This window comes from Malus domestica, chromosome 03, assembly GCF_042453785.1.
Source record: "Malus domestica chromosome 03, GDT2T_hap1".
NCBI lineage: Eukaryota > Viridiplantae > Streptophyta > Magnoliopsida > Rosales > Rosaceae > Malus > Malus domestica.
In genome coordinates, this window is record NC_091663.1 from 32,022,560 (window position 1) to 32,039,266 (window position 16,707).

Below are 16,707 nucleotides of genomic sequence, written 5' to 3' on the forward strand. Positions count from 1 at the left end.
TGGCCTCACTCTAGCGAAAGGAAATTAGTTACACATACTTGTATTAATACATAAGAAATTATCCATGAAAAAAACAAAGAAAGAAGACACCCTTTTTTACAAGACGAGCTCTCCGTTCCTTTGCTCTCCTCTGCTCCTGACTTCCTCTCCTCTGCCTTTCAATGCTCTTCACTTCTTTCCTCTGCCTTTCCTCTGCCTTTTGTCCAAGCAACTGTAAAGTTGCCTACCAAAACCCAATAATCCCCATCCCCTTTCTTTTCCACCATCTTTTCTTTCCTCTTTCCATAATGCCGTGTGTTCCCTCCACACTTTTATTTTATTTTATTTTTTCTTCCCTTCCGTCCGTTCCTCTGCCTTTTTTTTAAGAATCGTATTATAAAGATAAGACTTACTATTTGATCCACCACAAAGACAAGACTTTGGTTTGAAATCTTCTTTTCACAACATAATGGTCGTCCTCCATCATTTGCATTGTCCCCAACCTTATCTTTTTGGTCAGATAGAACCAAATGCTACACTATTAAAATGTGCAGATGCAATTATTAATCTCTACTCCAACTAGATTCCACTAGTTTCGGCTTTCAGTAACGTTTGAAGCCCATTTCCTGTGAGAGGACTACGACAGACTTATGCTTGATATGATTACCTTTAGCTAAGCTCAAAAATTTCACCGTTTGCATACTTTTCCACCAAACTCCATCATGCTGCTCCTAAAAACACAAAATGGCAAAAGTATCACAAATACTTAAAACTTCCAACTAAGCTAGACAAGAAAACAAATATAAAAGGATGAAATGTATAGTATAAAAATTGGTTCATCAGTACCATAGTACCGCTTGCCCATCTTCAAGGGGCTGTCTTAATTACGGTTAGTAACTATTGCTGCGTAAATACAGCATTTTAATGGACATTGCGAGTATGATGGATCAGATATATAACTTAGTGGTGGAGAAAAATGAGTAACGTCCAATCTTCTAAGAAAAATCATTTCAGCAGGGAAATAACGTAGAGCGTGGAATTTAATTCATATGAAAAATACAGATGCATGACAGTTAATTAGCGGAGCAAATTATGGAGCAATTCGAATACAGTTTGAGACTTTAAGGTTGGGGTCCCCTATGTCAAATTTGTCCCCCGAATGCATGGCGAGATGAACAACAGTTACTGCTTCTATATGACATATGAGCGATTTAGCCGTATAATGTCATTTTGCTAGGTCAAATACGCGTTTTTAAGTTTTGAGATAAAGAAGAAAGAACACTCACTACTTCTCTATTCTTAATTTAAAGCTAGGCTTCCCAAGATTAGGCATGTTTGACTGTGCTTTTAAAGTAACTAAAAGTGTTTAAGATCACCAAAAGAGCTTTTAACGAAGTTAGCAAAAAATTGACAGTAATTTTGCGAGTTTTATAATAAAATAATAAAAACTACTTGAAAGAAGCACTTGAAGCAGCTGAACTGCTTTTTAGAAGAAAAAAAACACTTGCGTTGTTTGCGGGTTCTTTAGTGGAGAATCTTTATTCGACGTCTTGAAGGGGTTGGAAATATTGCATTCTTGTTTTCCAAATTCTCAGTCGGGATCTTGGAGGACCCCTCGACTTCTAACGTGTGGTAATGGTTGTTTTCCAATGTTGCAAAAGCTGTTTTTCCATCTAATCAAGCATAATTTTTTAAATGTAGAGACTCGAGATCCCGCTATATATACGAAGACAAAAAGCATTGAGCTGCAGCAAGCCTTCAAACACAATGGCTTATCGCTTCCTTCTCATAATCCTCTTATTCACGTCCATTATATCTCCAAATATCCACGCATGCAACCAAAATGAACGTAGCGCTCTCTTGTCCTTCAACCTCACTCTATCCTCTCCTCCTTTAAATTGGACTTCCATTAACTGTTGTAGTTGGGAAGGCATCACTTGTAATCCGGAAGGTTGGGTCACCCATTTTCTCTTACCCTCGAAGGGGCTCGATGGAGTTATTTTTACCTCATCATCCTCATTTGGAAACCTCACGCATCTCACCCACTTGAATCTCTCCGGCAATTCACTTCACGGTTCACTTGAAAATAAACTCTTTGAGTTCCTAAATCGTCTTGAAATTCTTGATTTGAGCTATAACCTTCTTTCTGGAGAGCTACCTTTGTCTCTAACATCCGGAAACATCCGGAGACTCGATTTGTCAAGCAATCGCTTCCATGGTCCAATTCCGTCTTCGTTCTTCATGCTTGCTTGGAATTTGACAAGTTGCAACGTCAGCAACAATGCCTTCTCCGGCTACATACCGTCCTCTGTATGTCTCCATTCTAACACCTTGATTAGAGTGTTGGATTTTTCCTCAAACCAATTCAGTGGCAACATTTTACGCGGTTTTGGGAGGTGTTCCAAGCTGCAGATTTTTCGTGCTGGTCACAATAATCTCTCAGGGCTACTTCCAGAAGATATCTATAATGCTACCAAACTCGAAGAAGTTGCAGTACCTCTGAATTCACTATATGGAGGCATTAGTGATAAAATTGTAAACCTCACCAACCTCGTAATCTTTGACCTCTCCTTCAATCAACTGACCGGAGTGCTCCCTTTCAGTTTTGGCAAGCTCTCCAGGTTAGAAATCATAAAGCTCGATTTGAACTACCTACATGGTCCGTTGCCCCAATCTTTGATGAATTGCACCAGCCTTGTAGAACTACGTTTGGGACGAAATAACTTGGTAGGAGACATTACCAAGCTCAATTTCTCCAAACTTGTTCAACTTACTAAACTTGACCTGTATAGGAACAATTTTACTGGTAAGTTGCCAGCAAGCCTTTACTCATGTAAATCCCTGAAAGCAATTCGATTAGGAGAAAACAATCTAGAGGGACAACTACAACCCGAGATTCTTTCGTTAAACTCTCTGTCCTTCCTCTCTCTTAATAAAATCCGATTGGAAAATGTCACGGGAGCAATGAAGATACTGATGCACTGCAAAAGTCTTCGAGCACTCATCCTTGCGGGTGCCTTTAACGGTGAAGGAATGCCATCTGACGATGACATGGTTGGTTTTGATGGATTTCAAAATCTTCGACTTTTGAGCTTGGCGCTTTGTGATCTCACCGGTCGACTACCTGTATGGTTAGCAAAGGTAAAGAGTCTTGAGATCTTGAATCTGGGAGGTAACAAAATCATAGGGACCATTCCTAGCTGGTTGTCGATTGATCTACCAAGGCTTTTTCATATAGACTTCAGAACGAACCTTATTTCAGGTGAATTTCCGAAAGAACTTTGTAGAGTACCGGCATTGGTACATAAATCTATTACAGCTCAAGCAGACCAATATGTTCTCGAATTGCCAATCTACAGTAACAACATGGGCTATGGCTTACCCCGCAGGTTGTCTAATTTTCCTGCATTGATAGATCTTTCTTCCAACAACATTACCGGTAATATACCGCCTGAGATCGGCCAACTGCAGCTTCTCCAAGGGTTGTATCTAGAGGACAACAACTTCTCCGGCAACATTCCAGACCAAATGTCTAACCTTAAGAAGCTAGAAGGTTTGGATCTCTCCAAGAATCACTTGTCTGGAAAAATCCCATCGTCTATGGCAAGCCTTAATTTCTTGAAGAGCTTTGATGTCTCGTACAATAATCTCGAAGGTCCAATCCCAACAAGCACTCAGCTCCAAAGCTTTGAAGCTTCTGCATTTGAGGGGAATCCAAAACTTTGCGGTGCACCGCTTCCAAACAAGTGTCGCATTGATGCGCATGATAAGAATAACCGAGATGATGAGGACGATGGGCATCAACTACCGTGGTTCTATATTTTCGCTGCGTTCGGGTTTATTTTCGGATTCTGGGGAGTATGTGGTTCTTTGATCATAAAGAAGACATGGAGATATGCATACTTTCAGTTCACAGACAAGGTACAAGATAGGCTCTATGTCATGTTAGCAGTGAGCATGAATAGGATGAAACGATGGCTTAGCTAAATAGAGTTATTTGTTTTTTCTGAGTTACAAATTGAGGGTTTAGAAAATAAACCTCTGTTATGTATTTTATTTTATAATAAACGTCCCTATGCTGTTGGAAGTTATTGCTTTGTAAATGACTCGTAAATCGTAATTTGCAAATCCCTCTCATATCCCTCCCACATCTCCAATCCCCACTAACTTGGTCTCGATTCCTTGAGACTTGGAAATCCCTCACCCCAAACATAGCCAAAAGAACTCATACTGCGCACCGAAGTAAAGACACGACTAATCGCATAAGATATGACCTTGAAAATGTAATCATATTCGGATAAAAGGCAACCAGGTTCCAACCACAGCAATATGCCAAAGGAAATATCATTCAAGACCAGAAACATTGAAACCTACAGCCCATCTCGAGCAACCTCCTCGTTTATCTACAACATGCCTACATCGTACCGCAACTAGCCTCAAGCTTAGTAACGGTTTGGACCAGGATCATTCCATCCTGCATTAGAAGGTGGAGCCATGTTGTTTGGTGGCACCCCTCCCGGGTTATTGGGAGGCATCTGATTGTAGTTGTTGGGCGGCATCTGATTGTAGCTGTTGGGAGGCGCCTGATTATAGCTGTTCGGTGGCCCAGAATTCCAGTTGTTGCTTGGCTGGGGATTATTGTAGTTGTTTGCTGGACCCATGTTGGGAGGCGGCATTGGAGCCCTGTTCGGGGGTGGAGGACCCATGTTGGGAGGCTGCATTGGAGCCCTGTTGGGGGGTGGAGGACCCATGTTGAGAGACATTGGACCCCTGTTGGGGGGTGGAGGACCCATGTTGGCAGGTCCAGGTCCCGAATTTGGCCCAGCTTGATTAGGCATAGGAGATGGACCCGTATTCTGAAAATCACGATTCTGCATATTTTCCCTTCTCCTTTCAAAGTTCCTTGATCTGTCAAAGTTACGAGGTTTGTCATTACGCCTGTTTCTCTCATTTGCTCGACTATTGTTTCTTATCCATTCCTCATGGTACTTGGGATCATATGGCACTGCTTGGCCATTAATACAAGGTTCACCTGCCAAAACAAACAAGAAAGCAAACAAATCATGAATAATAGAATTTTCCTGGTTAACTTAGTTGAAAACAATATAGAAAAGGCTATACAATGTAGAAAAAACACACGCTGTTTAATATTACTATAACTCTCGGTACCTGGACCACAATTCTTGGGAGTACAGAAATTTTGAAATGAAAATTACCATGGATCATTTTTTCGGATGCAATCGACACACGAAACTGGTTAGTTCAAAATTATGATATTTTACATGAAAACTCTGTACACAATATTGACTAGGGTTGCAGAAAGCCTTCAACAGGGGTTTTTATATTTCACCGGTTCTACACACCACTAGCACTGCTACAACATCAACTGCCTAATAACTTTCATCTGTAACATTCTAGAGCCTCAAACTATCCTTTGTCAGAAAAAATAAAAAGGTCGTACCCAGTGCACAAGGCTCCCGCTTTACGCAGGGTCTGGGAGAGGTGAATGTCGGCTGGCCTTACCCCCATTTATGGAGAGGCTGCTCCCAACTTTGTCAGAAAAAATAAAGAAATAAATTTAAAATCAAAATATCATCAAACTGCCAGAGCTATTACGGAATGGGACTTATGACTTAAATGAATCAATTGCTATAAATAATTTGTTTTCTTTGAAATTCAACTTGAAGAAACAAGCATATCCGTACCTCCATAATCTTTGTTCTTAACATCCAAGTAGGAATCAGGAAGTACCCAACGGACTCCAGGCAACTCTGCAAGAATTTTACAAATACACACACATATATAAATATGAGAACCCAGACACAAGAAAATAATAAAATCCCAACTTAGAAGCAGAATCACCTTTGATTTTGAGTGAAACCTCTTCAGATACAAGTGCCCCAAACGCATAATAGCACCTAGTTGAAACTGAGTAGATCTTCATTCTTGCTTCTTCCTCACTGCAGTTCAGCCGAATGCGTACAAGCAATCCAAACTTGGTTATATAAATCTTCATTACAAAATATAAAGCATAGGAATACAGTACAATCCTATGTGCTTTTTGAAATGTGAAAGCCATGAATCTTACAAAAACTTTAGTCTGTAAAAAAAAGTGATCAAGACCATGCTATAAGAAACATGATTAAGACCATACTATTTAAGAGATCATTAAGACCCTGCCACAAAGTGGGGTTACAGTTTAGATTTTGAATATCAAGTTTTTCTTTTGTTAGAACTTCAAAACATATAACCCAACATTAAGAATTGCACCCCCAAATTTTGGCTGAAATATACAGAAACAAAAGAAATTTAGCAAAACACACACATTTATGTGATATAAAAAAAATAAAGTCAAAAACCCTACAAAAATGATATAAAGGCCAATTGCAATTACAAAATCATTTCCTATCTTACTACAGCTATAGTGATCCCAAATTCAGACCATAACAAAACAGCTGCATACAACAGAAAGCCATTAACTTTTACAGCGCACGGTATCAAGAAAATGTTCATATATTATGTTATACACCATAATCGAGTCGGTGTATAACACAAATAAACTAATATCCAACAACAAGATAAATGCCAGAGAGTAGCATGTGCATACAACCCTCCCCCAATAGAGAAACAACCTCTTGTATTTTCTCAAACAAAAGTTTCCTGGTGCAATACAAATCAACTTAACCCAAAAAACTACCGTAATCAAGAGCGAAAAAGAGAAAATTAAAATGCTACAACTTTGAAAAAACAAATACAGATATAAATTGAAAATGAATTAAAGATACAAATACACTATAAACACAGACATATAAATTCTAAAACTCCATTTCCAATTCTGATTTCTCATAATCCAAAGACATTAAAAGTAAGAAAATTGATTAACTTAGACAGAAATTAATAGCAGGTGTTACCTTCCGACAACGGTAGCCAGGGTTTTGATGTAGCTATTGATGATCTCATCCCTAGTGATATCACCCTGAGGGGCCTCCATGACAACCAACCAGTGCTCGAAGTCACATCCGTCGAGGAGGATCGTCTCCTTGGGAGGCCGGTTCGACTAATTAGGGTTCGGGTCCCGAAGCGACGACGTCGTCGATCTGGTCGACAAGCACCGGACGATCGCAGGGGAGATCCCGCCGGCGGAGGCCATGACTCCAGCAAGAGGGCGGAGACGGTGGAGGAGAGAGAGCGAAGAAGAACGAGATTGGGCGGCCTATATTCGTTAAGACTCATAAAAATTCTTGTAAAAATATGACCCACGTCCGAAAACGATGTCTGTTCACCTGAGTGTTTTAACGAAAAATCCGGTCCTATTTATTTTAATAAAAATCACATTTTTAAATTAAAAAATTAAATTTGTTACTATTTATTTTATCTTAGAGGATAATGCAATGGCAGAGATGTTGTCACAATAAAGAACCGGTGCAATGAAAAGAGGAACACACAGATCACATAAAACCTGCCTGATCCATGCTAACTCAGCTGCTGCTATTGCCAACGCTCTATATTCTGCCTCTGTTGATGATCTGGAAACCGTGTGTTGCTTCTTCGATGCCCAAGATATAGGACTCGAACCAAGATAGACAATATGACCAGACGTGGATCTTCGATCATTTGGGTCACCCGCCCAATCGGCATCACTATAAGCCTGTAGTTGAAGCTTGCCTGGTTGAAACTGAAGACCATAATGCAACGTGCCACTGAGATACCGCAAGATGCGCTTGACAGCTACAACATGGGAGTCCATAGGATTATGCATAAACTGGCAACATTGATTTACAGAGAAGGCAATATCAGGCCTTGTAAATGTCAAGTATTGCAAGGCTCCCACAATACTTCGATATTGTTGTGGACTGTGATAAGGAGTCCCTTCTGTCTTAGACAACCTGTGATAGGGTAAGCATGGGGTGTTACAAGGTTTGGAATCTTGGAGATCAACCTTTTATAGCAGATCCTTGATGTATTTAGTTTGTGACACAAAGAGACCCTGAGGCTGATATGTAATCTGTAACCCCAAGAAATAATGAAGCTGGCCTAAATCTTTCAGGTCAAACTCTTTGGCTAAAGCTCGTATAACATCATCAATCAACTGAGAGGAGCTGCCAGTAAGGATGATATCATCCACATACAAAAGAAGAACCACAGTACCAAGAGGAGTGTGCTGCACAAACAATGATGGATCAGCTAGAGAAGCTTTAAAACCCAAACCTGGCAAGAAACTTGTAAACTTTTCATTCCAAGCTCGAGGAGCTTGTTTTAAGCCATAGAGGGACTTATGAAGTCTGCACACATAATTTGAGGGATGAACTGAACTTTCAAAGCCTTGTGGTTGAGACATGGTTACTTCTTCATGTAGATCACCATGAAGAAACACATTCTTCACATCCAGTTGCCTCAAAGACCATTGAAACTGAGCTGCTAATGCCAAAATTAATCGAACAGTGGTAGGTTTCACTACAGGACTGAAGGTCTCACTGTAATCCACACCCTCTTCTTGGCTATAACCTTTTGCAACTAACCGTGCCTTATATCTGGCCACGGATCCATCATGATTGGTTTTGATGCGATAGACCCACTTACAGCCGACTAGGTTTTTAGTAGATGGCAATGGAACTATGGACCAAGTATTTTGAGACTTTAAGGCAGTGATCTCATCTTCCATAGCAGCAACCCATTCTGGAATTTTAATAGCAGACTTGAAAGTAGCAGGTTCTGAAACTTGAACAGAGGACTGAATTGTTGCTGAAAAGACCTTCTTCTTAGATATTCCACTTTTAGAGCGAGTTTGCATAGGGTGCAAACTAACTAAGGGAACTGGAAAGACAACTGACAGATCTTCAGGTTGAAAATCTGGATCATCAAGGAGCAAGGCCTGTGTAGATTCTGCAGGTAAGGCAGTGGGTGATGTAAGAGAAGTAGGATATTCCACAAATCCCGAATTAGGAAGTGGTGTGGACAGGGAACACTCTGAGGCATTAGGAGGGGTAGAAGTTGAACACTCTGAAGCTTGAAGTGGAATAGGTGAAACTACAGTATTATGAGAATTGACCAATGAAGGAAGAACTTGAGGTTGTACTTGTAGTGAAGGGGATGAAATGTGAGATGATGCACTGTTGGATGTAATGATGGAAGAATAAGGAAATGTAGTCTCATCAAATAAAACATGTCTAGACACATAGATTTTGTTGGTAAGAGGATTGAGACAAAGATAGCCTTTATACTGACCTGCATAGCCTATGAATATGCACTGTGATGTTTTAGGTTGCAGTTTACTGGAATTCAACTGTTTTAAAAGTGGAAAACAAGCACAGCCAAAAACTTTAAGATGGGAGATGGATGGTGAGGTTCCAAACAAGCACTGAAATGGTGATGACATTTGAAGTGTTTGACATGCCATCCTATTTATAAGATAGACAGAAATGGCACAAGCATGAAACCAAAGTTTATGTGGTAAGGATGTTGTTTGAAGGAGAGTGATTGTTGTTTCAAGTATGTGTCTGTGCTTCCGTTCAGCAAGACCATTCTGTTGAGGAGTATAGGGACATGACTTTTGATGAAGTATACCCTTTTGGAGTAAATATTGTTTGAATTTATGACTGGAGTATTCACCCCCACCATCACTTTGAAACACTTTCACAGTGGCAGAAAATTGAGTGATCAGAAAACTGTGAAAATGAACAAAAACACCAAAAACTTCACTTTTATTCATTAATGGGAAAATCCAGGTGAACCTGGTACATTCATCCACAAAGCTTACATAAAATTTGTAACCCTCAATGGAAACAGTGGATGAAGGACCCCAAACATCACTATGGATGACCTCTAGAGGATGGACAGTTTTATTTGCAGGAAATAGAAATGGAAGCTTGGCAAATTTGCCTTCCAAACAAGATTTACAGATAGAAGACACATGATCTAAAGACATAGGAATATGGGATTGTTTTAGCATTGCCGAAGTGACAATGTTGGAAGGATGTCCTAATCTTTGGTGCCACAAATTTATTTTGACTTGACTGCCAAGATAGCAGGTTTGTTGCTGAAATGATGCATTGTGTTTTTGTGCTTGAATGATGAGATGTTGTGGAATGTGAAATGGTATTGGATAGAGGCCTTCTCTACACAGCCCCTGAAGAATGATTCTCCCTGTGATCTTGTCCTGGATCCAGAAACAAAATTCATCACAGATAAATCGACATTTGTTATCTTTACATAGCTGATATATGGATAGTAAATGCTGTGATAACTGAGGCACATGTAAGATGTTCTTTAACTCAAAAGCATACTGAGGTGTATGAAGAGTAGTAGAACCTATATGAGAGATTGGCAAACCTGAGCCACTTGCTGTTGTTACTGTATCATTGCCAGAAAAAGGTGCTGCAAGATTGAGAGTAGAAAGGTCTGAAGTCATATGAGAAGTAGCCCCAGTATCAGCAACCCAGAACTGCTCTTGTGGTGTAGAAGGAGAAAATGTAGTGTTCATTGCAGAAAGAGTTGAGGGTGGTGATCTTCCTTGATAAGTGAAGTTGCCTCGATGATAACATTGAACTGCCGTGTGTCCATATTTCCAGCAGATTTGGCACTGCACTTTAGAAGATGGTGCAGATGGAGAAAAGTGTCTTTGAAAGCAATCGGCAGCAATGTGACCTCTTTTGTTGCATATTTGACACGTAGGTACTTCATAACCATGCTCAGGACAAGTGGAGATATGAGGTTTGGCAGGACCAAGGACTCCAGCACTCGAAGTTGAAGGACCTGTGTTGTACTTGGGATTAGAATGAAAGTTGTTCCTGCCTCTACCTCGTCCTCGAAAGCCATTGAAACTATAGCCACCATTGTAGTGAGAAGAGTGACCACTATAACCAGGAGGTGTTGAACCACCAATATACACTTGTGACTGAGAGGAACCACTAGAAGAGCCTTCTTGTAGCATGAGAGCTTTGCCTTTGCCAGATGTATTTTGAGCAACCATGGCAGTAACAAAAGACTCTGAGATCAAGTTATTTTCAACGGTTGCTTCCTCAGCCAATAACTGAGACCGAAATTCCTTAAGACTGATGACATTCTCCCTGCCCCTTATAACTGTCCTAAAGGTATTATACTCAGAAGGCAAACCTTTCAGTGCCAATATCACAATATCATCATCCTCAAAGGTGACACCAGCTGCAGAAAGATGATCCCTCACATCTTTAATACGTTGCAAATATGTAGACACTGAATCATTACCCTTCTTAATGTTTTGCAGCTCCATTTTTAACTGAAAAATACTGGCTTTAGTTATAGTGGAGAACCTATCTTTGAGGCTGATCCACATGTCATTAGAGCTCAAGCACCCAATAACGCAGGACATAGTTGTGGGAGACAATGTGGCAATGATAAGTTGCATGACTGCACGATCATGCATTTTCCAGATTTGAAACGCATCAGTCTCAACACCTTCAAGTGTAGCATCTTCAACAAATCGAGTAGGACATCGCCTAGTACCATCCACAAAGCCTAAAATGCCATGACTTTCAAGAAGCAATCGAAGTTGATAGTGCCAAACAAGATAATTTGTATCATCAAGTTTAACAGTGACAGAAGTGGACACATTTGGAATCAGATTCGTGATCGGAGACTGAACTATGGTCAATTGTGCAGCTGTCACCATTGTGTCGCAGAAGGTAACAGAGAATCAAGAAATTTACTTGAAGAGATTGAAAGATCAAGGGATGAAGAAGCAGTCACAAGAGTGCAAAAGAAAAGAACACAAATCGAGATCAAGATTCAGAAAGAAATCACCAATACAACATGTAAAGGTTGAGTCATACTTTTCAACAAACACTTGGCGGGCATGATTGCATACACTGTGCAAAAAGATTGATGACAGATACGAAGCCCGGCTCGAAAGATAACAGCAAAAACTTCAATTCAGATCACTACAAACGTCAAAGATCAAGAGCGGAAGCAGTACTTTTCCTCAGAATCCAAGGACCGGCGAAGATACCATGTAAAACTTCATCCTGTGAAGAACATCAATAGAATTTCCTGTGTAATCTAGAGAGAGAAAGAGTAGAGTTTAAGAGAGAGAATTGTATCTGAATTATCCTTTTTCATATATGATTGAATGAATCTTACAGTACATAATACAAGTATATATATCTTTGACTTTCCTTACTCACTAAGTATTCTACACTAACTGTTTTAACTATCATAACCACCTTATCCCTTCATCTTTTGACACTTGTCATGATCTAACAATTCTTTATCTTTACAATTTACACACGGTTATGGATATTTGCATTATTTTTTTGTTGATAATTTGTATGAATGAAATCAGCTTCTGATCGATGTTTGTGTTTGCGTCAGGAGATTGGTTGCTCCATACTCAACTCTCAGTCATGTTCCACTGTTTGGTTATGTGGGGGAAGCCACTCACATTTTGCAGAAAACAGAGAATTTGAGCTATTATTTACCTATTTTGTCTGCCTTGGTTGCCTTTGTATCCTTCCCTAGACTTCACTGTTTGGGAGCCGCACGCATCAGTGCTGTCATGGGTGAAAATTGTGATATTATCGACATCCGTCATTCTTTCCTCGACATAAATGCATACGAGAAGCAAAGTTTAAGCAAGGAGGTTCCATCAGTTAATGACAACGAGTCTCTGATGAGTATTAGGAAGGAAGAAAAGGAGAGACACAGACAGAAAATAATAGGACAAGCCAACAAAGGGAGGATACCATGGAACAAAGGCCGGAAACATAGTCCATGTACATAGAAACTGAGAGTAACTGTTTGTTGGATTTTAAACCTTTATAGTTTGGTTGAATCTGAAGTTTTGATCTTTCATATAATGCTGAGACTTCTGAGCGACTCAAGCAGAGAACGATACAAGCGTTAAAAGACCCCAAGGGTGAAGTCATGTATGATTCAATGATATTTTCTTCGAATATTTATGCTTTCGAATCAGCTTATAAGATTCAATCAGCTATTTTTCTTTGGAAAATTGCAATTTCATTTACATTCAATCTTTTCAGGTTAGAAAGAAGATGTCTGAACATCCCCGTCCTCATAGGTACTATGTCTTTGTCACATATACTAGTATGAAACATAAGAACTTCATAAATTAGATGGGTTGTTTCTTTATATGAGTTGACAGTTCCTCAAGGGCTGAAACGTAACAAGAGATTAACGAAGGTAATTGCTAGTTAGCAGAAATTATGTAATTCACTGTTGACCATCGGTCTTGATTTCTTGGATTTAAACTTTTAGGGACCTTGCTAGATTGGCGTATTTATTCCTTTCTATGTTTTCTAATGTTTTTCAATGTTGTTTGTTCGTGCCTTACTGCATTCTACTCTTTATTCTTAATAGCTTGACAAAAAGACTTTAATAGATGGCCAGGTTGCTGCTCAACGGGACATAACCAAGCATGTCACATATCTCATCTTTGGAGAAACTGGATCTAGAGCTTGTAAAGAGAGAGAAAATTCGAAAAGAAGTTTCGTTCGCAGACCAGATCAGAGCTGCCAAAAACAGAAAAATGGAACAAGCCATGGTAACCTCATCCTCTGTTACGAGGGGAGTGTGCTTATGTTTCTGCATTCCTAGGGACAGAGGAAATAGCGTATGGTAACCTCATCCCTTATTTGTTTACAAGGTTTCATGCCGAATTGCCAATATTACAACGAAGCGTTCATCGAACTGACGTGCAATATTCTTTTCATGAGAAAAATGTGTGTTCGGTGAACTGCCATTGCCGGAAGTTATCTCACCTTCACACGCATGAAATATCCGGCTTGCCTTGCCAATATTTTAACATTTATCAAAAGCCTTGCGGGTGTAGTCGATGGATTTTATTTTTCAGATTTGGCTTCTATTTTCCATTTTGGTCACAATTTTATTGATCTGCATGGTTGTGTTGTGGATGCAAAATCTACCGTAGAACCGTAGTCTATTCTCCAAGATAAGTTGTACAGCAGCATAACCATATATTTTCTTTTCTTTTCTTTTCTTTCCGTAAGCAGCACACTACAGGTCGTAGACTTCTTTCTACTGTTGAACTGGATTATAATGGCGGTGTGGTCGCAGTGGTCGCAATGATGGTATGGCGGTGGTAGCGATGGTCGAGGCGGTACCATGGTACAGTGAAAATGTGAGAATAAAGATCCACATCGGTGAGGAACCAAACCATGCAAGATCTTATAAGAGCAGGGTATTCTTCATATAGTCAATTAGTTTTATCGTGGAACCTTAACTTTCTTAAGGTATCAGAGCAATTTGGTCCAAGTGTGAAGCCTAATGGCAACACGTGCTCCAAGTCACCTAATTTATGTTGTCTATGTGTTAGGTTTGAAAATTTGCAACACGTGAGGAGACGTGTGAGAATGTGATAACAAGGTTCCACATTGGTGAGGGACCAAACTATGTAAGAGTGGGTTCGGTACAATCATTGTACCAAAATTCTCGTACCAATTACCGTACTAAATTTTTGGTTTAACAAAATCTATTACCATTACCATACCAAACTTTAGGTATACCAAAGTTCGGTCGACATGATATGGTAATGGTAATTACCACTTTGTTTTGGGACAAATCTGTTTTTGCTTTTTTAACCCAATTCAAGGGAAAAACTTTTTTTTTTTTATTGTACATTTATCTCATACATTGTAGCCTAAATTCATCTATTATTCATCATTCACAATTCATACACACAATAATTCAAATGATACATAAAGAGTTATGATGAAAATTAAGTTTACAATCCAAATAGAAGTTACGAAGTTTACAATCCAAATAAAAGTTACGAACCATAACAAATAGAAGTTAAAGTTTCAAATCAAATGAAAATTGAAACTAAATTTCAAAAATTAAAATTCATTGAGCAATTCTTCAAGTTTGAGGTGTCGAAGCTTTTAAAGGAGGCATTGAACTTGTAGAAGGTTGAGCTTGTGTCAAGCCTACATTACAAATAAAAAAAACGTATTAGTAGCAAGAAAAATTAAAGTTGAAAACCATTTAACAACAAATTCACTAAAAAAATTAAAGTATATCTTATTTGTTTCCATTTCTTCCATTTCCTTGTAAAATTGAAGCATATCTTTCGTTGGTTCCTTGTAGAAGTTTACTTCATCTGCCCTAAGCCAATCACTAATACACACTAGTGTCTCTACCACTTTAGGAGTCAAGGATGCCCTAAAAGGGTCCACAACCCTCCTCCCTAGGCTAAATGCATTCTCACTAGCAACGGTAAAAGTGGGGATTGCAAATATATCCTTGGCTATTTGTGAAAGAATTGGGAACTCTTTTGTGTTTGATTTCCACCAATTTAAGATATTAAAGCCACCAACAATAATGTTAATATAAGGAGCGGCGAAGTACTTATCAACTTCATTGGATATCTCCAAAAAGCGTTGCTCCCTCCTTTCTAGTATAAGCTCTTTCATCTTTTCAATTTTGTTCTCATCACCCCCATAAGCTTGAATTATGTACTCCTCATTTAGTTCCACATCTCCAAATGGAGCCCCAATGGTACTAAAAGAACCCCTCGTATACTCATTATACAAATCGAGCAAGCATTTTTTAATCTCCTTATGTCACACCTCGATCCCGACATACATCCAGGATCAACACATGACGTCACTAATTACTCGTACATCTAACCTACTCGCCTCCAAAATATGAATAAAACACCACTCAAGGTTCAAATTGCGTAGCAATTTTTTGTATGCTTTATGGCTGCATTTAACTTTCTCGTTAGACTGCATACGTACCCTAAATAGAGATCAAACCATTCGTAGTTCGTCATTCACTACACTCGAACATCCATCACATAAATTGCTATGTCTCAACAACATATCACAATGCATACCATGCAACATGTCAAAGAACCAATGACGAAGTATAATATTCTTCTCAAGCCACCTTGATCAACTAAAATAATCATAATAATAACATCCATCAATTAATCAATTCATGAATAAAAAAAAGCATGATCTTAGCATTTATTTACATTAACCAATCAATGCGATAACTTATCATTTCACGAATTTAACTATGGGACTCTATATAATTCCATACTTGGATTATGAGTAATAAACATGGTAATTCTAATTTAAATTCACAACATCTATTTGGGGTAATTCTCATTCACTCGAATCTAGGGTTCTAGACTAGTTTAATGGAAATGAGTAAGAGCAAGGATTCCGGACCACTCAACGGAACTAAAATACCAAGCTGATTCTCTTAATCTACCCAGACTTGTCATATGTACAATCATGCCTACATCAAGGAGATGGCGCACTGGGCAAATCAGACACTCGGACAAGCTGCGACGCTGGGGTGAGTGACAATAATACAAGCATGTGATATTCAATTAAAACAGACCACAACATTCTTAAAAACCATTTTTCATATGTACAGTAAAATTTAGGGCTAGATGGACGCAGTTCGGCTGGAGCCTACATAAGTAACCAAACAGGAAGTGGCCCTCCAAAGCGGATTAACCAAGTAGAGCCACCTTTAAGAAAGTAACCAAGCAGGCAGTGACCCTCCAACGCGGATTAACCAAGCAGAGTCACTCCTACAGCTGTTAGGAAGTGATCACCCAATGCGGATTAACCAAGCATGATCACTCATAAACATAGATGGCCATAAGGATCGCCCAACGCGGATTAACCAAGCGCGATCCATATATAGTATGGTCCCCCAATGCGGATTAACCAAGCAAGGTCAAGATAATCAGGTAGGTAG

At 39.3% G+C, this 16,707-nt stretch overlaps 1 protein-coding gene and 1 long non-coding RNA gene across 5 annotated transcripts in view; one reads left to right on the forward strand and one right to left on the reverse strand.

Moving 5' to 3' along the window:
- Nucleotides 1–7,238, reverse strand: part of LOC139194130 (multiple organellar RNA editing factor 8, chloroplastic/mitochondrial-like) — a 77,056-nt gene extending 69,818 nt beyond the window's left edge. The window contains exons 1-4 of one of the 2 annotated variants that reach the window (XM_070818470.1): nt 6,891–7,232; nt 5,842–5,939; nt 5,685–5,750; nt 4,442–5,011 (exon numbers count right to left, since the gene is read on the reverse strand). In XM_070818470.1, coding sequence (XP_070674571.1) covers nt 4,442–5,011; nt 5,685–5,750; nt 5,842–5,939; nt 6,891–6,970 — 814 coding nt within the window. In that variant the 5' untranslated portion in view covers nt 6,971–7,232. Of the gene's footprint in view, nt 1–4,441; nt 5,012–5,684; nt 5,751–5,841; nt 5,940–6,890 lie in introns of both variants that reach the window. The other variant, XM_070818471.1, reaches the window with a different exon arrangement.
- Nucleotides 7,239–12,236: 4,998 nt separating this feature from the next.
- On the forward strand, nt 12,237–14,597 carry LOC139194534 (uncharacterized). Of its 3 annotated transcripts, none has more exons than XR_011579476.1 (3): nt 12,282–12,878; nt 12,993–14,132; nt 14,306–14,597. It is a non-coding gene; the product is annotated as an uncharacterized lncRNA (long non-coding RNA). The 3 variants fall into 3 exon arrangements; XR_011579477.1 differs by having other exon boundaries at nt 12,286–12,878; nt 12,993–13,513; nt 13,983–14,597; XR_011579475.1 differs by having other exon boundaries at nt 12,237–12,878; nt 12,993–14,597.
- The last annotated feature ends 2,110 nt before the right edge of the window (nt 14,598–16,707 follow it).